The 26,106-nt window shown below is 49.6% G+C and overlaps 1 protein-coding gene across 2 annotated transcripts; it reads right to left on the reverse strand.

The window, feature by feature from the left end:
• Nucleotides 1–14,013: 14,013 nt before the first annotated feature.
• EMX2 (empty spiracles homeobox 2) lies at nucleotides 14,014–21,964 on the reverse strand. Of its 2 annotated transcripts, XM_064144288.1 has the most exons (4): nucleotides 21,738–21,964; nucleotides 20,513–20,993; nucleotides 18,274–18,458; nucleotides 14,014–15,563 (listed from the first exon to the last, which is right to left on the reverse strand). In XM_064144288.1, exons 2-4 carry the CDS (start codon nucleotides 20,901–20,903, stop codon nucleotides 15,396–15,398), a joined length of 744 nt encoding a protein of 247 aa, XP_064000358.1. In that variant the 5' UTR covers nucleotides 20,904–20,993; nucleotides 21,738–21,964; the 3' UTR covers nucleotides 14,014–15,395. The 2 variants fall into 2 exon arrangements, with proteins under 2 accessions (XP_064000358.1, XP_064000360.1); XM_064144290.1 differs by lacking the exons at nucleotides 18,274–18,458; nucleotides 21,738–21,964 and having other exon boundaries at nucleotides 20,513–21,162.
• Between the last annotated feature and the right edge of the window lie 4,142 nt (nucleotides 21,965–26,106).

A 26,106-nucleotide genomic window follows, 5' to 3' on the forward strand; every position in this document is an offset into this window, starting at 1 on the left:
GTGGGGCTGTGATATTTCATGAGACATGATAGAGTATAAGGACCTGATATTTGCCTGCTATTCGCCTGCAATTCAGGCAAAACTCCCACTGGCATCTTTGAGCCCTTAAATAGTACAGCATGTTGCAAGTGGAATTGTTTATTGTGTTCAGTCGGAGCCGGCTACAGCCAGCTCTCACTACTGACTCAACTTCAAGAAAACTTGCCCTCCTGTCAGCCCACACTGCAATGCTCACTGGGCCCAGTTCTGTTTCCACTTAACTGCTGGAATAAATGGAGTCAAGACAGTTCCACCATCTCCTTCTGAATCCCAGCACTCTTGAAAAGCAAGAAGAGTGCCTGGAAGATGGAGACCACGAGTCAGACATTGCATTGGTGGAAAAGGCAGTGTGATTTACACAGCCTCATGAGCAATGGGGTACCTGAGTGCTTGGGACCTGCTTTTTCTGCAGCTCACCCATCCACAAATCAGCATATCAAACCCATGGAGTAGCTCAAAGTAGACATTGACAGTAGGATTAAGTCTCTAGTGGGCAGAGCAAATAGACTATCCCCTCTGCTCCTACTTTTTGCTCCAGCAGCACCCAGGCACAGTCCCTCACTGTAGATATTTCCCCTAGACATCTGCAAACATCTAACAGTGGCTGAAATTAGTACTTGCAGGTACTGTTGTAATTTACTTGGCTTCATAAATTCTCCTAGCAGCCTTATTCATGCATACCACTTGGGAATGCTGCATGCAGCAGGTTGCAGTCTTGTTTCAGCAGTGTTAAAATTCATCTGGTATCTCTTTCTTGCTAAGTGCAGGTAGATATACACTCCTGAGTGAATAGGATATGCTCCACTTGTGAAGTGTAGAAGCAGGTCAATAGACAACTTTCAAAAGGAACCATTTAGGATAATTAAGCAGCACATACACACCAGCAAGAGTTTATTTTGTATTGGAAGGCATGTGGTTAGGGAAACAATAGCAATTTTTTCCCTGGAGAATGTTAATTAAATTGAACACCCTGGAAAACTGAACTATTCTTACCACAAATCTATAAATCAAACTGTTCTGTTTGCTTAATATAATGCTTTGCTATTCTAGTCACACTGAAACAGGCCAGCCACACAATGCCAAGATATTTCCATGATGAGCACATTAGAAACACTGATTGACTATAGATCTTATGGATGTGAGGCCAAACTCATATCTCATTTGCTCCAGAATAGCTAAGATCAAAATCTGGTCCACGCTGTCCAGATTAGTACATAAATAACATGAAAGGTTTGTGAGCTCTCTAGCAGATGCATTATGTACTTGTTATTTGTACTGTAGAAGTCCCTCCTGTAGTGGTCCAGGACTTCACTGTGCTAGATGTTGTACAAGCACAGAGCAAGAGGATTTGACTTTCTGGCTGGTCAAACCAGCCTGAAAATACCTGTGAGCAGACATTCATCTCCCTTACTTATCATATTTGAATAAGTGAGCAACATCCACTTAAACATGAGGATGTTTTTTTTTTGCTGTGAGGGTGATAGAACACTGGAACAGGTTGCCCAAGGCAGTTGTAGAGTCTCTCTGGAGATATTCAAAACCCCTCCTGAACGTATTCTTGTGTGATCTGGTATAGGTGATCCTGCTCTGGCAGGGAGAGTTGGACTGGATGATCTTTCAAGGTCCCTTCCAGCCCCTAACATTCTATAATTCTGATTCCATAAAATGTCCTCTTCCAGAGGGTACCAGAGGGCAGGTGTTAGCAGGGTGGTCTACTTGGTTGCCTCTTCTCAGAAGCTAAAGGGAATTTTTTTCATTAGAACATATTCTAAGCCTCATTACAAGGTGTTCTGAAGCTCATATTCCTGGTTTTTATGCCCCGGGGATAAATTTTTAGCTGGCATAAACCAAATTTCCTCAGCAGGATGAGGCTGGCAGCTGGGGATTTGGCCAGCTCAGTAGCAGTCCCTGAGAGCATCAGCCTCAACAGGGCTCAGCACTGTGATGGGATTCAGCTGCCACTCAGATCTGTATCCTGGGCCATGTCAAAACACACAGCATGTGCAGGAGGCAGTGCTCATGTTCTTCTTCTTGCCATGCCCTGGTTTGATCCACCACCTGGTAAAATGTTTTTGTGTTTTCTTGAGTGGACTGTGTTTCATGTTCCTATGGAAAACTCTTCCTTTTGCCATTAGATGCTGTTATTACTCACTGGATGAAAGGTTATTTTAATTTTAGCCTGCAGCTTGCTATCTACCTCTCACTTAATGTGGTACATAAAGTTTAAGTAAGGGAAGATCAGAAAATCCAAGTTCTGAAAGGAGTTTCGCTTGTGCTGATGGATGATTTTAATGTCAGGCTGTACGTGCTGCAAAAGCAGAGCACACAACTGAGCATATCTCCCTGAGACAGTGGAAAGCTTTGGGAATGATCACATACAGAGAAATGAAGGAGCCACACTAACCTTCACATGGGTACATCTCTGACCGTACATAACATTGGGTCAGTCTGGAAGAGGTTCTCCTTAAATGGAAGTGGTCCAAGAGACATATAATTGGTAATGGTCTTTGTGGTATACAGAATATTTTGGGGGGCATGCATGGATCACAGAGGCTATAGCAGTGAACACTACAAAAATAAGGAGACTCAGACTTAAGTAGACACAAGAACATAGAATCAGGATGATATACTTCTACCATGAGCACTTTAAACTCACCAGCGACATGTCTGCTGCATCTCCAGCTGAAAGAGCTCTCACTACATAGTCACCTGCATGGCATCCCAGCAGTGAATATAAAGGCTCCTGACACCAGTTGTGACAAAAAGCAGCCTCATTTATCACACCTGCTCACTGGGGGGGGGGGGGGGGGAAGTGTTGCTTCCTCCACCAATCTCAATGTGCCAGCTAAAAGCTTTGCACAAATTTCTGCACCCTTTGTGAAGCAAAGCTCGCTCTCTGCCTTTTAACCACACCTCATCCCTGGACCAGGATTTGAAAGGTTTCCAACATTTGACCTGATGGCTCCATTCAGAAGTCAAATCTTATCTTGTATTAATAACTCCATGTTGAGAACAGATAGGTAAGAGAAGACAGATAATTTGTGTCACCCTAAAAAAAAAGAGGTAAATTAGAATGCTGGTGCGGACCAAGGAATATAAATATGTTAAAAGCTCTTTCACAATTTACTGATCCTAATTTGCAAGATAAAATGTAAAACCTTTCTTTTAGAATGAGTAGATTTAATGATCCTTAATTTATAGCCCAAATAGGTTACCTATACTCACTGGGATGGTTTAGCTGCTACTGCATTGCAGGTATTCCTTATGGGGAGAAAAAAAAAAGGCACTTCTTCAGCATTAAAATAGTGTTCTGAGATGCACATAGCTGGAACTTTCCAAAACATACAATTTAGTCTTTTTAAGGGAGTTATTTTTAATTCTGTCATGTATTAGAGTTTTGGGCTTTCTCACAAGGTTCGCAGGAGTACGTTGCATTAAGGGAAAGGTCTGGTGCAAATCAGAGGTTTTCAGGCAGCCACTAGTCACATTCCAGGAAAAAAACTGAATGCTTATTTCATTCTCACATTTGACCTCTCCAACACAGTATTGTCCCTACTAATGAGCTGAACGTTTTTGCTGATTTGTTATATGTAGCAAATATAGAAGCAATGAAACCCATCTGTGTAATTTATTCATTGATTTGGACTCGGATCCAAGTGCGCTTTAAGTGTAGCTCTTGTCTGTGTGCATGTGTGTGAGAGGCAGAGAACAGCTCATCAGCAGTGACAAATAAAAGTCTGAAACTTACCTGCTTGAAATACTTATGAATAATGGGGAGCACCCTGAATCTCCTCGTGTGCAACCCAGTTGCCATTTCAGAAGTGGTTTACTGTTGAATAAGGGCCAGTAAGGGCCACCAGCCTCAGCCCCTGTATTGGAGGTAACATCACAAGGTCATTTTTTCAGGCAGGTCTCCTGATAACTTTTTTCAGTTTAAAAAATAATGTCAAGAAAGGCTGGGAAAATGCAGTAAAATAAAGCCAACTCAAAGACACTTTAGATCCCTACTTAGTGCTGAAAAACTACATTGTTGTGGCAGTTCAGTGGGTTTCATCTGATTGCCAGTCTCTGTAAGATTGGAGGTGTTGTGGTTCCTACTTTGAGCTCTCCAAAACACTGTTGATTCAAAGTCACCTGTTAAAAGCCTGGTTTCCTTTCAGCCACCCAGGGGCCTATCTCCTCTTTCAGGCACAAAGCAACCTTGTGAAGGAATTGTTTATAAACATTTGGCTTCAGCCTGTCTAAGTTCCTGTTTTACACCTCCAGCCTTTGTGGATGTTTGGATCCAAGGGCTGTACAAAACCTTCCACCCAAACAGTCCCACCAGTGGGAGCAAGGCAGCAACTCCTTTCTCTCTTTTATTATGAATGAAGGAGGGAGGTTTATGTGAGCCAGGTTTCTGGAGGGGTGAAGGCCTGTGTGTACCTCCCAAATTTCCCAAGCACACAGCTGCTTTCTGACTGGAAAGTGCAAAGACAGAGCTGCCGAGCAGAGCTCCCTGCTCTGCGGAGACTGTCAGTTTGTCCTTCCATCAGTCTGGTGCCAACCCTGATGTGATCCAAGTGAAGGAAGGGAAGAAAAATGTGTTTGGTTTGGGTTTTTTTTTTCCTTAAATAAATAATAGGAGAGCAAAGTAAGCCACGGAGGATACATTACACTCAGCAAATGGAGTAATAGCATGACTGAAAGACAGGGTTCCCCAGGAAACCCTGTCTTCTTTATTGATGAATTGAACATTAGCAGGTTGACCAAGTTCGAAACAAGTCAGAGACATTTTTTTCCCCGTTCTGCAGTTCTTTTTTTCTTCTTTTCCCTGGCTGACTTCTGGTGGCAACAGATTAACAGGTCACCGGACTGGATCTGAGAATTGCTGCCAATTACCTCGTCTGTACTTGTTGCACTAGGGCCTAATGGCATCGTTTAACATGCACTTCTCTCCCAACACCCCAGCTGCTGACACCCAATAAAAAGTGTCATTGATAGGTAAATTCGCCTGTGTACATTCAGAGCAGGGAGGAACCGGGCTCATCATTTCAGGGCTGAATTTTCTTTCCACTTCCTTTTAGCTTTTTCCCCATCCAGACAGTATGACCAATAAACTTCAGAGGTTGTTTGTTGCGGGAGTCAGGCCCTGCGGCCATACAGCCTGTTCAGCCGGCTCGCCGGGCAGAACTGAGAGACGCAGGGAAGACCCCAGCCGGGAATATCGGCCCCGACCCGGTGCCTCCCTCCCGCACCGTCTGCCAGTCGCTGGGTTTGAGCCTCTGCCGTTCACCCTCAGACAGCAATTACGGCGAGAAACATCTGAATCAACACAGCATCATTTACTTAAAGAACTGACAGCCCTTCTACTTGAACTGGTTTAAATTAGTCGACGCCACATTCTTTTCCTCCTGTGTGTTTTGTTTTCTGCCTTTTTTTCGCTGTTAAATAGGAATATATAATTGCAGTAATTCACCCAGATGAATGCGAAGCAGCGAAGCAGGGAAGTGGAGGGGAGAGAAAGAAGCCGAGGGCGCTGCTGGAGGGAACTGCGTGAGGGTGCTGCTCTCCCTTCCGCCTCGCTCCACACCTTACGCGGGAGGTTGCTGGTAGTTCCGCAGGTGCAGAGGGCGTCGGACACCAGCGGGACGGGGCTGCAAGGAAGTCGTCGTGCGTCTCCGGAGGGCCCGGTCCGCGCACCCCCAGGGAATGCCGCGGGGGCAGGTGCCGGGTGCCCTAGCAGCGGCGCATCCCCGAGAGGGCAGGAACCTGGAGGGCGGCCGAGTGCCAGCAGGGGTGGGCAAGCGTTTCCTAGACCTGGCTTCCTCACGGAGACTTAGCTTCCGGACATGTGCAGATGGAAAAGCGGGGACATTAAAATCAAATTACATACATGTATAAAGGCAGAGTCTTTCGCAGGCAGCAGAAAGATTAAACAGAGCAGCTCGGGAAACCTCCTGTATGAATATTTCATGCGAAACGGTGCAAACCCCTGAAAGTACAAGAGCCTTCCTTAATTAAACTGGTGTAAACGTTGCATTTTATACTCTTTTTTCCATTTAAATTAAGGGAACGAGTCGGGAAACTGCCCAAGTTTTAGCCTTATACCCGAAAGAGAAGCAGCAGCCCCGTCCTGCGAGAGAGGCACACGGCCGGAGCTGCATGTTCCGCAGGGCCGGGACGAGGAGCCCGTGGAAATGCGAGAGAAGATGACTGAGACGGGTGAAGCCCCGAGAGGGCAGACGAGGGCAAAGACCAGCTCCGAGTCCTGCCGCCCCCCCATCTCCGTCATTTCTCCTAGCAAGACGGGGACGAAGGAGAGTGTGATGGCCCCTGTCTCCCCATAGTTTGCTGCAGCCCAGCCCAGCGTCACTCTTTGCCCATCTTTAACCCAGTGTACAGGATGGAAAAGGCATCAGAAGGCGTATTCCCAGCAGAGCTGTCGCAAACATGTTACACTTCTGCTCATCGACGGCCGAGGCCTGGGAGCTCCCTTTCGAGGGTGTGCGCTCCTCTCTCGGCAGCTGCGGGGCGGCGGAGGCGACTGGCGTGTCCCCGGCGGGACATACGGGGCTGCGCCGCCGGGACAATTTGATCTGCAGCCTCAGCGGTTTCCATAGCGATGCAAAGGTTGGCAGCAGGAGCGGGGTCCCTGCCACGGAGGACACGGCTGCCCACCCCTGCCACCCCACCCCCATTACCCTTCTACTCTCTTGAGACCAGGATGAGGCTCCTGGGCAAAATAAACACCCACCGGGGAGAGGAAAGAGGCCCCCGACGTGGGGTAGCTTGCTCTGCCTGCCCCGCCTGTGCTGGGCACTGTACAGACGGGAGCCGCTCTTGTCACTGGCCAAAACTCTGCCGAGCGTAGGTTTTTGGGGGCTATCTTGATTTGCCACGGAAAACCGACAGAACAGACTGACCCCAGCCTTAACAGTGGAAAGAAAGGGGATTTCCGAAAGCTCTTGACTCTCCCGAAGGCAAATTGGCGTGGATTTCCCGACCCGTCCGACGCTGAACTCACGACCTTTCCCCGTGCTCCGTCAATATCCCTGAGACACTCAGCCCCATACTACGACCTTGACTTCTCCTTCTACTCATTTTCCATGAAATGTCCTAGTTCCTTCCTTCCTTTTCTTTCTTTCTTTTTCTTTCTTTCTTTCTTTCTTTCTTTCTTTCTTTCTTTCTTTCTTTCTTTCTTTCTTTCTTTCTTTCTTTCTTTCTTTCTTTCTTTCTTTCTTTCTTTTCTCTCTCTCATTTTCCTTCTCTTTCTCCCTTTCTTTCTTTCTCTCTTTCTCTCTCTCTTTCTCTTTCTTTCTTTCTTTCTTTCTTTCTTTCTTTCTTTCTCTCTTTCTTTCTTTCTTTCTTTCTCTCTCTTTCTTTCTTTCCCTTTCTCTTTCTCTCTCTCTTTCTCTTTCTTTCTTTCCCTCCCTCTTTCTTTCTTTCTTTCTTTCTTTCTTTCTTTCTTTCTTTCTTTCTTTCTTTCTTTCTTTCTTTCTTTCTTTCTTCCTTTCTTCCTTTCTTTTCTCTCTCTCTTTCTCCTTCTCTTTCTTTCTTTCGTTCTTTTTTTTTCTCTCTTTCTCTCGGTCTCTTTCTCTATTTCTCTCTTTCTTTCTATTTTCCCCTTGATTCTGTCTCATTCTTTCCTTCTTCGTTTCTTTTTCTCTTTCTTTTTCTCTCTTTTTCTTTTCGTTACAGACTCTAGTCAGTGCTTTAGCAAGGATCTGGCTCTCTGTTATTTCACATTCCCCGGGAATTAAAATAAAATAACGTTATTCTTAAGAAAATATCTTTTTTACCGATTTATTTGATCGGTGGTACTTTTACAAATCCTATCTTCCTCTTCCATCACTTTCATGGCTCTGAGCAGTGAAATTCGTCAGCCCAAGGGGAAGCAGGCAGTGCTCAGGCTTACTGATTGCGTCAAAAAGTCAACGTATTTGTGGGGACAGAGAGGGTGACACAAGCTTTATATTGAGATCCTAAACATTCCATCACGTGAAACGTCTCCTCTTGACATGTACATTCCAAATAAAACACCCATGGCGGTGTGGATTATAGACGAGATCGCAGAAGAGTTTATCTGGGAATATCTCACTCTCGAAACCCACAAGAATGAACTTTCTTCCCTGCCCTCTGATATCATCTCATTGATCTGGAGATAAAACAGCAGCCGTGGCTGTATGCTCTGGCCTTACAGAGAGTTAGGAGTCGGTGCGTTCTGTGAGCACAGCAAAACCACTGGGAAAAAAAAATGTTGTTCAAATACTGATAAAGCTACAAGCGAGGCCCGCAAAAACACGGAAATTCAACAACTTCTTACTGCGTAGAAGCTTGGAGCAGCTACTGCTTCCAGCTGCTCGGGACTTGACAGATGAGTTTCCACATCTTATCTGAGTTTGTTTCGGGCCAGGTCACCAACATCAACACTCATTCAGTCAACACTTTCGCTTAGGGATTGAAATGGTTTTGAATTCTTCCTGCGTTTTGTTTTTTTTAACTTTTAAAATAAAAATCGTACTTAGGGGGCGGGGGATGGAGGATGGAGAGGGAATAAAAGAATAGGAAGAGAAGAGAATAGGGGGGGGAAAAATCTGAGGAAGCCGAGCATCGCCCCTCTCCTGGACTGTTCCTTTCCTGCCTGGGAATGACTGATACTTCTGATACTTTCCAGAGCTCCATCTGTCAGATGGGGGAGAGTGGAGCTGGGAAAGAGTGGGCCACCAATGTATCCTCTCCTTCCCAGAGAAAGAAAACCACTTGTAAAAAGGTCAACCCAAGCAAAAGCCTGGCTAAGACCGTGTTTTCCTGGTGAGGCTGCGGTGTGGCTTTCCGCCCCCCTGCAAGTCTCCAACGAATGTTTTCTGGCAGTGCAGGCGGCAAGAGATACTGCCCTCCCACTTTATGGCCAGGTTGTAAACGCCTCACGGAGGTTTACTCACACGCAAATAGCTAATTAAGAAAACATTAAGGGTCCATCTTAAACTAACAAAAGCCAGGCGGCTCCGAGCACTTGCACACGGCGGCTGCGAGACCCCCTCCCCGTCCCCTCTGCGCTGGAACCCTCCAAGTGCCTGACCTACACTATGAGCCCTTCTCATCCTTCTCTCTTTCCCGAGGTGGGGGGGTGGTTTTCTCTTCTCCCTTCCTTCCAGAGAGAAACTCTACCCAATATCCAAGACCTTTCTGTCTCACTTTCTCACCCCTGCTCCGGACCAAACACAGCCGGCACTCGACTGGCTTTGTTGGGGTTTTTTTGTAGCATCTTCAGAATAGCAAAGAGAGTCACCTGAAGGAGTGGCTAACTCCTGATCTGAGCAGAGACTAGAGCGAGGGGCTGAGGGGTGGTGTCCCCGCCACTGCCCGACCAGTCCCTGCCACCACGAAAGGAGGACCAGAACGTTTCTACCTGTCTGGGAAAACGGGCCAGGTTTCTTCCCAAATCGCAAGGATGATGCAACCAGGAGCGAGAAGACTGTATGCTTGAGAACTCTTCTGCTTTCCCCAGCTCCTACCTCTGCCTGCTCCTCATTATTTAAACGTCCCGGGTTAAAAAAAAAAAAAAAAAAAAAAAGTCCATCAGCTTTTCCCTGTGTCAAGCCTTAGGAAAGGAAGAAGGATTAGCACGGGAGAGGCAACGTGTGGAGGGTAGACTTTGTTTTACGACATCAAAAAGAAAAGACAGAAAAGGATGGACACTACCTTCCAATACACTTTCCTTAGCTGATGACAAAAACTCCGGACATGCACTGAATGCATAATTACCCCCAACTGAAAATTCCCTATCTAATTTGATATTTGGTGCTCATCAGAAGCTAGCCTTCGTAAATAATATACAAAGTAAGAAACCTAATCCAGCAGGCTAGAATGTTTAATTCATCATTATGCGAGCTAATTGGAAGGTGATTATATGGTAATTGCTCATTAGTGGTGTATATTTATCGCTGTACCTTATGTCAAGGCCATGGGAATTGTGTAGAGTCTGTTCTCTCATTTCAAGGATCAGTTTCAGAAGCAGGAGTAAAGCGGGCGAGATCAAGTTCTTCCTGACGTCAGGTCCAGCCGTGGGCGATGGAGAGCGGGTCTATAAATGCTCGCCCGGAGCCCCTGCAGCATCTCGGGCTCCAGCCCGGCCATGCTGGGGAGAAGGGGTTGAGGAGGCAGCAGAGTAGAGCGGCTCCATGGAGGGGAAGAGGAGGTTGAGGAGAAGGATAAGGATGAGGAGGATGGAGAAGGGTGAGAATGAGGATAAGCATGGGTGAGAATGAGGATGAGCATGGAGGACCAAGTGCTAGCTTTGCCTGCTCCCGGGCCGGGGAAGCCACCTGCCAAGCAAGCTGAGCGGCAGGCTGAACCCCGACCCTTAAACCTTGACGGGGGAGCCACGGAGCTGTGACGGCTACGGCCGTTCCCTAGCAGGAGAGGACCGAGAGGGCTACTGGCGGGACTCGCCCGTAGCCGTCGGGTTGTCTTCCCTGCAACAGGCACTAATTGCAAAAGGTCAATTAAATGTGAGCGAGGGAAGGTGATTAATGGCCCTTTCGCTTTCAAGCGTGGACTACGGTCTGGGCTTCCCCGGCTGAGTGTGTCCCACCAGGAGAAGGGATGGCGAGGAGAGAGGTTACGGCTCGGGGTCAGGAGGTTCTCTAAACTCCCGCGTCTCCCTCGCAGCGGGACCCTTTGGAGAAGTAAATCAATTGCTGTATTAGCTCCGAGCAGTTATGAACCGCTGATGGACACGGGAGCAGAGACTGGGAGAATCCTTTTTATCAGGGAATCCGGTCTGGCCGGAGCTGCTTTGCCTGTTCCCTACGAGGCAGGCAGATAGGGTATGTGTTAATTAGGGGAGGACTGCTAATTTCCGCCAAGTCCTCATAAGTAACAGCGTGATCCATCAAAGGGGGGAGGTAAATAAACAGCGTTTCGAAACACAACAAAGCGAGGAGTCCAAAGGCCGCTGGCCGGAATCTGGCCGAGGGGCAAAAGAGAGGTGTGTAGGGGGTGCAAATTGCTCCGTGGGAAACGACGACAGAGAAGCTGGGAGGTGCCGGGTTTGTTGGAAGGGAAAGAGTTAAAAATCCAAGGGCAGAAGGGCCAGATCCTGGACTGGGAGAAGAGTTGGGAAGGCAGGCTATCGGCGTTAGCTGAGAGGGGGCGGGAGGAGGGAGGCACCGACGGGTTACCCCGGTCCCGGGGGCGACTGCCCGACGGCTACACGTCTGAAAGGGGTCGGGGACAGACGAGACGTGGGCGACGGAGAGTGGTTGCTCTGCCTTTGGTCGATAAATGAAAGAGGGAGAAGGCGCAAAACCAACGGGGCCGATTTGCGGTCACCCACCAGCTCCGGTGGGCGGAGGAGCACTCAAAGTTCCGCGCTCGTAGGTTACCCCTGCGCAGCGCGGCCAGCGGACACTCCCGGAGGTGGCCCCAGGAGAGTGTGAGAGGATCTCTTCTCAGCCTGCAGCCCCCTGCCCAGCCCACGTGTACACCTGCGATGCGCGGAGAGCAGCGGACTTTCCGCGGGGTGGGCTGTCATCGAGGTCTGGCGGGGGGCCACAGGCCTCCGTCAGCAGGCACCGAGATTTCCTTCGAAAGAGTAGTAAAAACCCGTCCGACACTACAATTCACCACCCGAAATACACCCTCCCTCCCCCACCCCTCCCGGTTATTTAATATAAAATGTATTTTTAAACACCCGCTCGGATAGCATCTCGCCAATATTTATATTTCCACGTTGCCAGGCATCCACTGTCCCACATTAGACTCTGCCTCTCTCTCTCCCTCTCTCTAATCCTGCCACTTTAAATAGATGAATTAATAAAGCAAATGAGGGTCTAATAAGCTGACTGTCCTGCCTATTGAGGCAGGGGGAGAGAGACTAGAAAGTGCGCCAAATTTGTTTGCAGTGGATCAAGGCTAGCCGCCTTTGCTTCACTTTCTTTATCTTAATTCCGACTTGAAAAGATATAATTATCTAGTTTGAACAGAGCTGCTATCAAATCCTTCTCTAGGCAAGGCAGGGGAGAGCTGGAGTGGATTGCAGTGTTCTGAGCCGCTTGGTGCAGCCGGAGATAGGGAGTAATGAAGTTGTGGAGTCCTGAGATACAAAGGGCATTAACCTCATTAGCATGAAACCTTTTCTTCTAACCATTGTGGGACCCTTTCAGACTCCTAATCCCCCCTATTTTCAAAGCTGGGTTTGTAATAAAGCTTTTAGGGTTTTTTTTCAAAGCTAATGGCATTCTCTGAAGATTTTATTGCTGTTACGCTACATAGGACGCTTAATTTTTTTTTCCTCTCTCCCTCTCTTCCCTCACGGTTTAAAAAAAAAAAAAATTAAAAAAAAAAAAAAGGAGGAAAAAAAAAAGTATATGGTTCCCGCAGAAATAAGCCTTTTATCAAGATGGGAAATAATTTCTAAAAAGGTCCGAGTCTGCTGTTCAGCGGCGATCCGTTTAATGTTTGCCTATTTGCATGGGTTTGAAGTGGAGCGCAAGCCAACTTGGGCGAGTTAAGGTGAAATCTGCGCCCTGCTTGATTCCACGATCTGCACCATCAGCTCTTCGAGGAAGGGGGAGGGGAAGGGGGGGAGGGGGCAAGGGAAACGCAAAGAGAAGTTTACCTTGGGAGTAGCTCTACTAAATAATTAGCCTAGGTTGATATGGAAGGGACTGCATTGCGACATGCGTTCTAGCCCTGCCTGGGCCTCTCTCGTGTTTGCAGCACTAGTGAATGGAAAGTCACCGGAATTGTATAAGGAGCAATGTTTGGTGGGGTTTTTTAAAAATAAATAAATAAAATCGGATTTTTAAAAAATAAAAATACATTTACATAGTGCCCGATAGAGCCAACACGTGCACAGAATGTCTAATCTTAACTTTCCAAGGCAGGATGTTTAACAAAGCTCGTATTTTCGCGATGCATTGTAACTTCGCCTTATCACAGTGTAAAGGGTAGTCAGATTGTCCTAAATTATGTCCAACTAGCCCCCCTGGATCCACGGATTAAGAGATTAAAGGAGACCACTGGGCAATGCCTCCTCTTTCCCCTTCATATTCCTGGTATGATAATTGCCTAAACTGATTTGCACTTTCACAAAAGCTCGCAGGATTCTTTGTAGCTCGAACAGAGCAGACGAGGTTTCTCTATCAATGGAAATAAAACTGATTAATGCAGTCTATCAGGCTAAGGAGCAAATGAAGCATGAAAAAACAACTGTGTACCCCCAGAAAACCAGCTAGTTTCCTCAAGGACCCAGAGCAACTTTTTTTTTGTTTGGTTTGTTGGTTAGGTGGGTTTTAGAGTTGTTGGTTTTTTTTTTCCCCTCCAAGTCTTTAATGTCAGAATTTCACCCTGCGCCCAGGATCACTGCCCGAGAGTGAAGGAGGGAGTAGAAGCTGGGGCGCAGGACGTGCCTCCCAGGACCCACTCCTCACCGCAGCGACCTGGCGAGGCAATGTGAAAAAAAAAAAGAGAGAGAGAGAAAAAAGAAAGGGGGGGGGGGAAGGAATCCTCTTTCTCTTAATAAAATACTTTTTTTTTCCCCCAAGGAAAGTCCTTCTCGCTCATCAAAGCACAAACCCGTTTCACCCTCCCATAAGGAGCCAGTTTGCACTTCAACTTCTAACCAGGGAAGACGTTAGGGTTGTTGTTATTCTTATTACTACTACTATTGTTGTTGTTATTATTATTATTATTATTATTATTATTATTATTATTATTATTACTATTATGACTATTATTATTTTACAAATATATTTATTTACAGCAAGTGGGTCCTTGTGGGTTATTTTTAGAGGTCTATTTAGCAGGCAGTGAATTGATTAAGCAAACGCAGCCACGGCCGCAGGAATGCGCGGCCAGGGAGTGCAGGTTCCCATTGCGGGAGCTCAAGAGTCAAAAAAAAACCGAGGTGTGTAGCAGGAATAAAAACTACCGATTTCAGATAAATTGGAGGGGAGGAGGGGCAGGGGAAAATATATTGCTTAAAAATTTAGGGCATATTGATAAATCTTTATTGACAAAATATTGACAATGACATACTTCTTGGAAGTATATAGTGTGTTAGAATTCTAACAAATTAAACACAAAACACAAAAAATATTTACATTCTGGTATAGAAGACATGAGGGAAACATTTTGTCACTTTTTTTTTAGTAGCTCTATGATCTGGGAATATTATAAGGTCAGTGCTTGAAAATTGCCCCAATGAAAATGACCATTAGGAAAAAAAATAGAATAAAATAAAAAATAATCCGCGATTTTAGGTCCCTTTTCTCTGTATCCTCCCAGACTGGGAGGTGTCCCCAGGGCCAAACCTGGTCGCTGGGTTCTTAAAAAATAATCATCGTCCCGTTTTGCAATGGGGATACAACTAAGAGGAGGAGGGAGCTGAGGGGGGGGCAATTCGATTTGATTTTTTTTTTTTTTTGGCAGCAAAAGTTATGACCATCCCCAACCTTCCCCCACCCTCCCCCCTCCAATCCTTTCCCTCCCGTCCCTCCCCTGCCCCACCTTGGTTGTCCATCAGGAAGGAACACTATGCTTGGTTACTGCTACTTCATTTAGCTTTCACAAACACTTTGACGCCAGAAGTTATCATAAAATGTTTACAGACTGCACATTTCTCGTAAAATAAAATTAAAAAGCACACAGAACCTGTCTTAAAGGGAAAAAAATTACAATTCATTTCTGTCTTTAGGAACCAAGGTCATTTCCCCCCTTTTTTTTTTTCCCCTTTTTTTTCTTTTTCTTTTCCTTTTTTTTTTGTTTTTGTTTTGGTTTTTTTTTTTTCAGCCCAGTCGGCTTTGCACATGCAATTCAAGTTTCTGAAACAGGTGTGGGGGTTGGCTGTTAATGGAAATTTCTCTTGCAAAGACGGAAAAAACTGTGAAGTGCAAAATGTCCTCTAAGGTGATCATTATTCTGGTTTAGTTGGGGAAAGGGGGGCGGGGGTGGTTCCGAGTTTTGGGTTTGTTGAGTCGGGTTTGGGTTTGGGGGTTTTTTTTTTTTTTTTTTTTTAATTTTTTTTTTAATACTTTTTTTTTTTTTTTTTTTTTTACAATTTTTCGACGCTATGCTTTTAAAAGTGGACTGCGAGAAACGGAATACCTGTCAATCACCTCGTCCCGGTGTTTTGGCTTTGATTGACAGATCCACCCTTGCCAGAGCGGTGCCGGCAGTGCCACAGTCCGGACCTCTCGCTCTCGCTCGCTCCCAGCTGCCCTCCCAGGCGGGAATCGCATTTTTTATGAAGATCTCCTTGTCTCTTCCCCGCACCACCATTCCAAAGTGTGTGTGTGTGGAGGGGGTGAGCCTTTAACACTTTCTGTTGGTTGGGTGCCTGGCTTTGAAAAGTCCAAAAGTGCCAGTTTTTAATCGTCCGAGGTGACGTCGATTTCCTCTGGACTGGCTTGTTTGGTAGCGATTCTCCACCGGTTAATGTGATGAGTCCCTTTTTTCTTCTGTTGTGAGTCTGAACCTTCCTCTTCCAACTTTTGCCGCTTGAATTTTGTCCGTCTGTTCTGAAACCATACTTTTACCTGCGGGAGGAAAAGCACCGGCTATTAGTCTCATGCCGGTGCTGCCCGCGACCCGCTGCACTACCAAGAGGCTCTGCCTGCCCGGTTCCTTGCCTGTTCCATGTTTTGCCCTCACTGTTCCCTGCCGACATCATGCCCTGCCTGCACCACTACCCAGCCCAGAGAGGGAAGAGGGAAGTCAAGGCCCTTGTGGCACCTAAACGTCCCCAGGGAAGATGCAGACACGCTGCCTCACGCCCACCAGGCACCTCCAGACGACCCACGCATGGGCAGCCGCACCGTTGCGTGTGCGCCGCAGCCGGGAGGCACTGCGGGTGCACCTGACGCAGAGGTGCGTATATTCCGCGCACGAGTAACCCCTCACACTGCCTTTCACACCAGGAAAATAAAGCGCGGTTGCGCGGCGTGGGCCCCGCCGTCGGGGTAGCTACCGGGGAGAACAACGGTTACGAAGGTGTCCCGCGGCCTGCAGCATCGGGAAAGCGACCCGGGGCTGCAGCGAGGGACGCCGAGCCGACTGAGAAGCGACCCACGACTACCGGCACACATGGGCCCGGCTCGGCGCGGCTAGCTGGGCAAAGCTAATCAAGGGCACTCGTCCCTTCCAACGAGGCCATGGGACGGGGACTGGGGCGGTGGGACGAGATTTTTTTGTTTTTCCTCTAGGAAAAGTGAGGAAAATTAAAGAAAATGCCAGGGAGAATAAGTGTCCAGCGCTCCTCGACTCGTCTGCCTGGGGCGCGCCGTCCAGGAGCGATCGTGGTGACGCAAAACCTTTAAGTGCCAACGGAAATGTCCCTTTGAATGTGTACAGCGCCGAATAAATCTGACTTAAACCATTCGGCAGCTGACTTCTGTGCTTTAATTACTGATAGTATTGATCTGGGAGCTATCTCCAGGCCTGGCCAGACTCCTTGTAGCGGCCAAAGGTAAACATTTTTTTTTAAAAGCAGTTTAAACTCTGTTTCTGTCTGAAAGTGCCTGATAAAGGCCCCAGCAAGGGGGGGAAAGGGAACTGGAGCATTTTAATAAGCTGGTTTAACCCGCTTCGCTGCCTCTTCAGAACAGAGACCTGCCTGGCCGGACACACATCTCTACTCCATTTTCATATTCTCCAAAAGTCCCCCATTAAAAAGCTGAGCGGGGAACAAGGGGTGAGTTTAATTTGCTTTTAGTTTGCTAATTGAAGGGGAGGACGGTTCATTTCTGCACGCTGATCTCCCAAAAGGGAGCTCATTTGTAGGGGACTGGGGGTTTGACATCCGGACAAAAGACCCCAACCAGCTTCGGAATCAAGCAGCACAAAGACCACCTTAAATACAGCTTTCCAGTGGAAATAAGCCTGTGACCGGTCCCTTGTTCGGAGAACCTCATAAAAGTGGCGATCCCTTTTTATTGTTTTGTTAGGGAGACATTTTAAAACAAAAGCTCCAACCTCTTTATTGCTTCCCCCATGAAAAAGAGTTAAAAAAAAAAAAAAAAAAAAAAAGGGGGGGGGGGGGGGAAAGAAGAAGAAAAAAAAAGTGTTACAACTTAATCCTCCCAGAGAACGCTTTGTTTACTGGGAACTTTGAACTAGGCTGCGAGTGGGTATTTTGGCTTTTTTTTTTCTTTCTTTCCTTTCTTTCTTTCTTTCTTTCTTTCTTTCTTTCTTTCTTTCTTTCTTTCTTTCTTTCTTTCTTTCTTTCTTTCTTTCTAGTACAGTTCCACATACTGTAGCAGAGACAATCTCCATCTGGAGCCCTCTCTCCACGAGTCTCCTGGAAGGGCGCAAAACAAAAGCCCCCCACATCAACAACAACAAACACCCACCCCCCCGTCCCAAACTCCAGCTTTTCTTCCGGCGAGGAGAAAACCGCGTGAAATACGCCCTCGCAGGGAGCCCGCCAGCCGTGGGTCCCCACCGTCGGGGAGGCAGCCAGCTCTCCCCCGCGCTCCCTCTCTGCCCCGCGAGTGTTCGGCCTCGGTACTCTCCGAGACCCTTGCTCTCGGACCACTGCAGCAGAAAAGTCGCTAATCATTCCTGCAGAGAGGCGACCGAAGCAGTCTCCGGTGCGGTTCTGGCCTGCAGCCAGCCAGCGGGGAGGGGGGAGGACAGAGGGAGGGGGGGGCAAAGGGAGACTTCTAGTAGTTAGTAATTTCTCTGCTTTTATTTTTCATCTTTGTGCTCTCCTGAACCCACTTGTCATGTCCTTGCTGCCGGACGCGGAGCTAGAACCGAGTGGAAAAAAAAGTCTGAGAATCTATTCCAGCTCTAAGATGCAAAAGGAGGGTGTATCTTCCCCCCATTTTGTTTTGTTTGGTTTTTTTTTTTTTTCCCCTAACATTCAACTACTTCTCGAGGATCACAACAGTCACACAGGAAACCGGACCGCCTTTTGTCTGCAGCTCGCCGATCTCGACGCTCAACTCTTCCCTCTCGGGCCAGGTCTCTCTGGGGAAGTCTCAAACCGTGCCTCGAGCCCCGGCGGCTTCCCACGCCCGCCCGAGTCCCCGCGACCCCCGAAGCAGTCGATGCCTCTCACCAACGGGAGGGGAGTTTATAATACACAGGCGACGGGAGATCACTCACTCCACTCCACCGTCTCGGGGCTGGAGGCCTAGAATCACCCAGAATTTTTCTCCCACATCTCCGGGCCGGCCGGGTGGGTTTTCCCAAGGAGATCCCAGTACTTTCGTTTTCCCAGATGCCCTCTTGCTTCCCCCTTACCTGAGTTTCCGTGAGGCTGAGGCTGTGTGCCAGCTGTTTTCTCTCTGCTCCTACTACATAATGGTTCTTCTCAAAGGCATGTTCCAGTCTCAGTAATTGGGATGGGGAGAAAGCTGTACGGATCCGTTTGGGTTTCCTGGCCAGTGCATTGTGCAATAGGAAGCTCTCCGGACTGGTTTCATTCCCTGGACATCGGGGTAAACCAGAGATTAGCAAAACACGTTTCCCAAAAGCACCAGAGAGGACTTTTTAGCGCAAGAATTTTTTTGTCTCCCACTATTACCCACAGAAGAAATCTGACTCTAGTTCTAGTTCCTTTTGTATTTTTAGCTTCTTGTATGTATTAAATATCCCTTCGTTAAATACCTGGAGAGAATGAACAAGGCGAGGAGAAGACCTGGAGAAATTCAAACACTAAAACAGCACTACGGAGGAGGCGGGGGGGGGGGGGGGGGGGGGGGGGGGGGGGGAAGTGGCCCAAGCCTGGCTGTGGTGTCTGCGGCTTTACCCTACATCTGCCCCCATACCCTCACCCACCGACAGCCTCACATCTTCTCGTGTTTGTTTGTTATTCGCACACACACACGGTGCGGCCAGGGGGGCAGTGGCGTATGGCGTGGCCCCAGTCGAGTCTGCATCCCCACCAATGCCCGGCTGGCAGCCCGCTCCATCGCTCTCGCCCTGCTTCCCTCTCCAAAACTCCGTCCGGGAACTTTCTGCTCCCGCTACCCTTCGTTTGGCTGGGGGGTTCCTCAGAGCAAGGGCTCCCACCTCTGCCTGCTGCGGGTATTTGGGGTGAAATAAAGAATCAAACTTCGGGGAGGCCATGAGACCATCCTAACCGGCCTACTGTCGACTGCATGTGTGTCTTGGGAGGTCATATGGGTTTTTTTGGTAGGTCTCTTATTCTGGGTTAGCCCTGCACCGCTTCTCCGGATCAACTGTTTCCAAGGTGGGAAAGCCACCAAGGTCCTCTCTCCGTAAGTGCATAAAAAAAATCGTTGTAGGAGGAGGGTGTGTTTGAAACCAGGCTGTGGCTCAACACCAGGACATTTCCGCCTTTCATCCGCTGCTCTTTACCAATCGCCTGATGACTGCGACAAATAATTTGGTGAGCGAAACCTGTAATTTTATTCTGAGAGGGTGATAATCCATTTTGTATCGCGGTTCGCCTGGCTTCGGGGAAAGAGAGAGACAGAGGCTCCTTTTCCAACCCGGTTGCAACGGCTCGGCTGCAGAAGGCCGTAGAACTGGGTATTGCAGGTGGCTTGTTTTCGTTTGGAATTAATACATTTAAAAAAAAAAAAAAAAAAAAGGCAGATGAGTCCTTCCTAGTGGAGGATTTTTTTTTCTTATTCTTTTTTTTTTTCTTTTTTTGAGTGTGTTTGTGTTAACTAAAGAGGTAGGAGCTGGAACCATTAGGGGACAAATCGGCTCACACTTCGGAGAAGACGCGGCCGGTTGCAAAGGGTTAAGCAAGGGGGATTTTATTGATTGCTCGCCACTGGATTTGGTTATTTTCCTTCAGACGGTTATTAATCTCTTGGCAGCCGGCAGCCCTCCCCTGCCCCGAACGGAGGGACTCTCTATCTCCAGCCTTGGCTCTCCTCCGCAGCCCCATCTCCACACTCTGCTCCAAAAACGGGATTATTTTTTTATTTCCCCTGTTCCTTTCTCTGATATTCGTTTCATTTTCCTCTCGTCCTTGCTAAGAAGGGTAGCGGACGGATTTTGGGAGGCGGCAGTGGCTTCCCGCGGCTCCGACAGCCCGGCGAGCACAGCCGTCTTCCCGGAGGAACCTAAACCTCGCCGCTCTACTTTCCCCTCTCTGCGGGGCGGCTTCCTCCGCAGCTTTTAACCCACCAGAACAACAACAACAAAAAATACCCGCCAACAAAAAATATTCCCCCCCCCCTGCTTTTAATCGAGGCGAAAAAGCCACAGAAGTCCCAGCCGGCCTTGCCTTCCCTTCCTGTCTGCCCCCCTCTTCCCGGAGAAACCAAAACAAACCGGGAAAAGGAGCAAAGCAAAACCAAGCTCAAGCTCCTCGGCTCTGACAGCTCCCTAAATTTGGAGGCGGATGAGACAGGCACCAAAGACTCTCGGCCCAGCCGAGCTGAGCCCGCGACTCTGGGCAGTGCCCTCCCACGGTCCCTCCGCATCCACGCCGCGGGTACCGGCCGGGGCCGCATGAAGATGGAGGGGGTGAATCGGAGTAAAGAAGAAAAGTTGCACGTACCTTGGAACCTGTGGCCCAGATACCGGTAGCGGTGTATTAGCCAGGGGTAGAAGGTAGAGGGATCCCTTTGCTGCGAGGCGAAGAGCGGGTGTGTGGAGTGAGAAGCGGGCAGCGGGTGGGCGGCCAGGGCGTGGGGAGGGGGTACGGGATGGACCGGCACGGCCGGATTAGGCGGGTGAGAGACGGCCTCTGCAAAGACCAAGTCCGGGTTGGAGTAGACCCCCCTGCCAGTGGAGTGGAAGCCGTTGAGAAAAGGGTTCATCGGGCTGGAATTGGCATAGCTGAGTGCCGCCGGCCGGATAGGATCCTCGGAGCGAGACGCGGGCAAGGGGCTGTCTTTGGCCACCAACGACTCGATGGTGAAACACCGCTTGGGTGTGGGCTGAAACATGCTGCCGCGGCGAGAGTCCCCGACCAAATCTCTGCCTGGCTCTCTCCGGTGCGCGGGAGACGATCCGGGGAAGTTTGCAGCAGGGAGTGACTTGAGGAGGGATAGATACACACATAAATAGACAGGGGCTGGAGGAAAAGGAGGCAGCGGCAGCCAGCGGTACCCAAAAGGGAGACACACACACGCACCACGCACACACACACACAGAGGGGGGAAAAAAGTTGCTGGGAGAAGTTTCCCTCCTGCAAGGAAAAGGCGGTCGTCCCCCCCCCCGCCCCCCCCCTCCCTAAGTCCAAAGACAATCCATGGATGTGATCGGCCCCTTCACAAGTTGTGCAAACGATTTGTTAGTTCATGAGCCTAATTAGTGCTGGGATCACATAAACAGCTTCCTCTGAAGCCTGGTAAATGGCTTGATGATTGGTCGCTATTACTCGCCTTGAGGTTGAAGGGGGAGACTCTTTAAAGTGCGTCAGAGGGGAGGCGAGCGCCGGGCAGCGCCATCGGGAGGGATGGAGCGACGCGGATCGGAGTGCGGCGGGAGCGCGCCCGCCAGCGCGGGGGGAGTGCTTAACTCAGCGCAGCCCGGCCCCCGTGGCCCCCTGCTTCGCAGCTCTGGCCTCACGACCTCCCTCCCCTGGCCTGAAGACCAAGGTAAGTGGGACACCAGGGGAGAGGGACACGAGAGGAGGGGGGCGCGGCGGGGGTGCGGTTGGAGGGGAGAGCGGCATCTCCTCTCGGCAGGGGGGAAGAGAGGGTAAGTTCGGGTCGTTTCGCCAGCGTGACACCCCTCTCCCTGCCACCTCTCGGGAGCTCTCAGCCCGGCGAGGTTACCTTGATCAGCCCTGGGGCGGCCGGGAAAGATGCCCCGCTTGGGAAAGGTTTCGTTCCGCTGAGAGAACGGGTCGCCCTCTTCCTCCTCCTGCTCCGAACTTAGTTAGTCCCCGCTTCGCTCCCTCACACTCCCCACACCGCGCGGTGCGGAAAACAAAGCGGCGAGCAGCTGCATTATGCAGAACCGAGACACGCCGGGCTCTCGCAGACGGGACAGGGGAGCGAGTCCCCAGCTCCAGCCCTGTCCGGATTTTCGCGATTACCTTTGGGTCCGGGGATGATTTTAGGGCTGAGTTCTCCTCCTCCCATTGGCTGGGGCTGCAGAATAATTATGATCACATCCTAATACTCTTGGCTGGTGCTTACTGTTTATTGGTAGTTAAGGATCTATTATCTATTCATCAGCCTCCCATTTTTGCCAATTACATTCTTCTAAAGTGAAGTACCAGCAGGTATTTTGCACATTTACAATTAATGATAAAAAATCTGGCGTGCTTTAAATCTATTACACCGCTCTGTAATTTATCTTAAATATGCGGAATTGCTAATGTAAATTAATGTTTCTGTTGAACCAAGGGATGGGGGGGGGGAGGGGGGGGGGAGAGGGAGTCTTAAAACCAGTCTAGCGTTTCTTTCCTTCATTCCCGGAATTTGTTTTCTGTTTTATTTCCACTTTATACACAAAAAAATCCGTTACCCCGCTGCATTAATATGTGCTAAAACCGCGCCGTGTACGCGGTCCTCGCTCTTGCCAGTGAACGGCAAGCTGAACTCTGTCCGCCTTGCTCCCTCCTCCCAAAAAGTGCCTGTTTGCAGCTAGCCGATATTTTTAACACAATACCAAAACGACGGGCTAAATATAAATGATAGAACAGCGTCGGGCACACAGGGATGCCAGTGTTTGTGCGCCTTTGTCTGGGGACGTGTTTTCCTTTGTGCACCCCGCGCTGGGTGCACTTTGTGAAGAAGTTCACTTTCCGTCTGAAATGTAAATCTGTTCTCCAGGCGTTGGGCGGCTCTGCGTATAGACATCCATCCCCACACGTGCGTGTGATTGCAGAGACAAAGTGAGAGAGATGTTTGTGCGGCGTAACTCGAGTTCTCTGACAGATTTTACAGAGAGGTGCCCTTCTCCCAGGTCTCAGACGTTTCGAGAAACCTCTCTTGCCCTCAGAAAATCAGACAGACATGGGTGCAAGGCTCCGGCCCCTCTGAGCCGAGCTCGCTGAAGAAGGGAAGAGAGAAATTTGCCTTCAGACTTACTTGTGTGCCTTATGAATCGCTACTGGTTTAACTTTTTAAGTCCTCTCGGCCTTTTTCTGCGCAAGTTTTCCCCCCTCAGCCGGCGGTAACGCTCTTCTCGCAGAGATCTAGTTATTGACACGAGCAAGCCTGAGACAGTGCCCTAAATACAATTGGTGTTTGATGTGCAGATTTCGACTGGGATCTTGGTTCCTGAGCACTTGGGGAGGGGCGGGGGGAGAGGGAATTAAAGAAAATAAATTAAAAATAGAGGGACTTCTCCTTGGAAAAGCTGTGTTCTGCATCTGCGTATTTACACTTCTCCGGGACGGATATGAATTGGAAAAACTTCAAGACTTTTTTTTTTTCTTTCTTTCTTTTTTTTTTTTTTTCCCCAGACATCCTGACATAATCACAGGGCTCCTTTGAAAACTACATCAAGTAATTTAGCAATTGGGAGGAATTATATCCGTGTGAAAAAAGCTGTCACACACGCAGAACGGGCATCACCCTCAAAACGTTCGATAAATTTCCCTCGACCCTGTTTATTGCCGAGGAAACATCCTCTAGACTAAAATCTCTTCCCAAAGCGGGTCCCGCTGCTCTGGAGCTCAAAGAAGGAGGCTGCAGCGAGGAGCTCTTCCCAGCCAAGTCCAGTTTCGGCCGGGAAAGCGAGGTGAGCTCGGCCCCGCGGCGCACTCAGCCCTGCTCGTTCTCTGTACCACATCCATTCATATACATATCTGTGTGTATATGTACGTGTATGTGTGAGTGGATACACACAGACAGTGAAACCGCAAACAGAGCCTTGGGGAACACCAGCACTCTCTGGGTTTTGTCAGAGAGAAAACAGGACCGGGCCAGTCAGAACAAAACCCGAGGGGACTTGAGGTGGGATTTTCTAGGATTTTTCGCTTCCCGCTAAATTTCTGTATCGCTCTCCCACTCATCGTCTTGGTCGTTTCTCGTGGGCCCGTGAGGACCCCGTGTCCGGGATTGCCCCGCTGCTACTCTGGCCGGGACTGCTGCTCTCCAATCTGGCCTGCCCCAGGAGCACCTCTCGAAGCTCCTCTCTTGAACTTTTCCTATCCAGCGTCTTGATAGACTGCTCTCGCTGTCCTCTTGGCGCCTACCAGGAGGAAATCTGGCAGGGGCTCCATTCCCAGCAATCCCCGATCTGCTCCAAGCACACTGAGAGGAAGCCTCTTTCGGAGGGAGGGGTGCGCTACATTCGCAGTCGAATTACATGGCTGGCCTCAAAAGCACTAGCTTCGGATTTCCAAACTAATACTCATCTTTTAAAGGCCGAGCCAAGAAGAATATGCGAGGAAGGCCTCAGATGCGGGAGACCTCTGGGTAAGAAAGACAGTTGTTTACGGGATGATCCAAGCTAACTTTCGCGAGTGGCGGGGGCGGGGGGGGTTTGCGGTGAAAAAAACTTTCAGCCTCCCCTTAACTTTCTCTTCTAGGGATCCATTTCCCCTTTCTCGCTCCGACCGTGCTCATATTGGGGAGGAGATGCGGCCCAGGCAGGTCGCGTCTGGAAGGGGGGGCTGCATGAGTTAAAGGAACGAGTGAAATCGCTAATTTAATTCGTTTCTGGACGTCCCGAATCCCAGCCAGCGAGTCTAACCGTGCTGCGAGCCCTACACACAATCGTAATTCGTGGCGGCGGAGACAGGAGACGGGGCCGCGGAGCGCAGCCCAGCGCGGAGCTGAGCCGGGAGTCAGGGAGCTGGGACGGTCTGAGGGGCTCCGGGAGAATCCAAGACCCTTCCACCTCTGGGCAGCCTGGGAGTCTCCAAAGCAGGTGGATTTTGTCCGAGGGATGTCACTGACATCCCTGTCTTTCCTCTAGCACCCGCAGCTCCTCCGTTTTCAGGGCCTCGCTTTCCACCTGGCTTCCCAGTGGGGCAGACACATGGGGCGCTTCCCAAGGGCTGAGGAGACTAGCCTTGAAATCCTCACTCCTCTACTTCGGCCTCGCAAAGGCCCACGCCCGCCGGTGAGATGGGCTCCTGGTGGCACCAGCGGGCGTGAGGGAGGCGGCCGCAGGGTACAGGGAAACGGCCTCGTTGTTCTCTCTGGCCCCTATGAACAACAGTCCGGGATCGTCGGGTTATTTTTCCTCTGCTCGACACCAATTCAGAGATGCTTCAGAACATTCTCTCCCTCGCTTCCAAAGCCCTCTCCCTCGCCTTCTCAATCTGACTGCGCACCCACGGTCTTCAGAGAGGGGCTGCACAGGCGCGTCCTGGCTCTCGCCAGCCGCGAGCAGCGGCTTTGTTTCGCACATCTATTTTCGTTTCGGGAAGGTCGAACATGCCGTTGCGAAATGACATTAGTAACGCGGGACACCAAGGAAAAGAGCAAATCCCCGAGTTTCAGCACGAAACCGCAGTCTGCGCCAATCCGTGGCAGTCTGCGGTACATTTTAAACGTCAACATAAGGGGAGAAAGCGGGAGAAAATACTGGGGAGCTGCGTGCGGGTGCAGGGAGCAGCTCAGTAACGAGAACGCATCTCGCCGGGACGGGTCCAACGGGTCCGTTCGGCCTCGACGTACATCCCCGCACACGGCTCTTGCCGATCTCTACCCTATCTGTGCTCGTTCCCTGTTCGGCCCATTCCTAGCCCATGCCCGGCTCAAGCCCTGCCTGTAGCCTGCCCGTGCCTGGTCCCTGCCCGAGCCGCCCCTCCCCGCACTGTGCGGGGCGCGGCGGCAGCAGCTGCGGACGCGGGCCTGGGCATGCATCTGCGGGGCGGCAGCGCCCCCTGCCGGTCTCAGGGCACCGCCTCCTCCCGCCCCGCGGCGCCGCCACCGGCTGCGGTTGCGTGCACGGCCCGGCTGTTGCCCCGAGAGGGGAACTAAGAGCGTGAAAGCCACAGGAGAGCATTAGGGCCGCTTAATTTATATATACCAAGGGGCATAAGTGCTCTCGGGTTTTGTGAAAGAGTACAGGCTGTGCACTTACACGCTACGTGTGGATGTGCGCCCACATCCAAGCACTTTAAGTCCTCCCCATTGCGATATCTTTTGACACAGAGGTGGGTTTAATTTTTTGGGTTGTTTTTAAGTTCTCCCCAACAAATACCCCCGACAGACCAGTTGCATGTCGAAAGTCTGT

The sequence above is a fragment of the Pogoniulus pusillus genome, chromosome 6 (genome assembly GCF_015220805.1).
Source record: "Pogoniulus pusillus isolate bPogPus1 chromosome 6, bPogPus1.pri, whole genome shotgun sequence".
In the NCBI taxonomy this organism is placed as follows: domain Eukaryota; kingdom Metazoa; phylum Chordata; class Aves; order Piciformes; family Lybiidae; genus Pogoniulus; species Pogoniulus pusillus.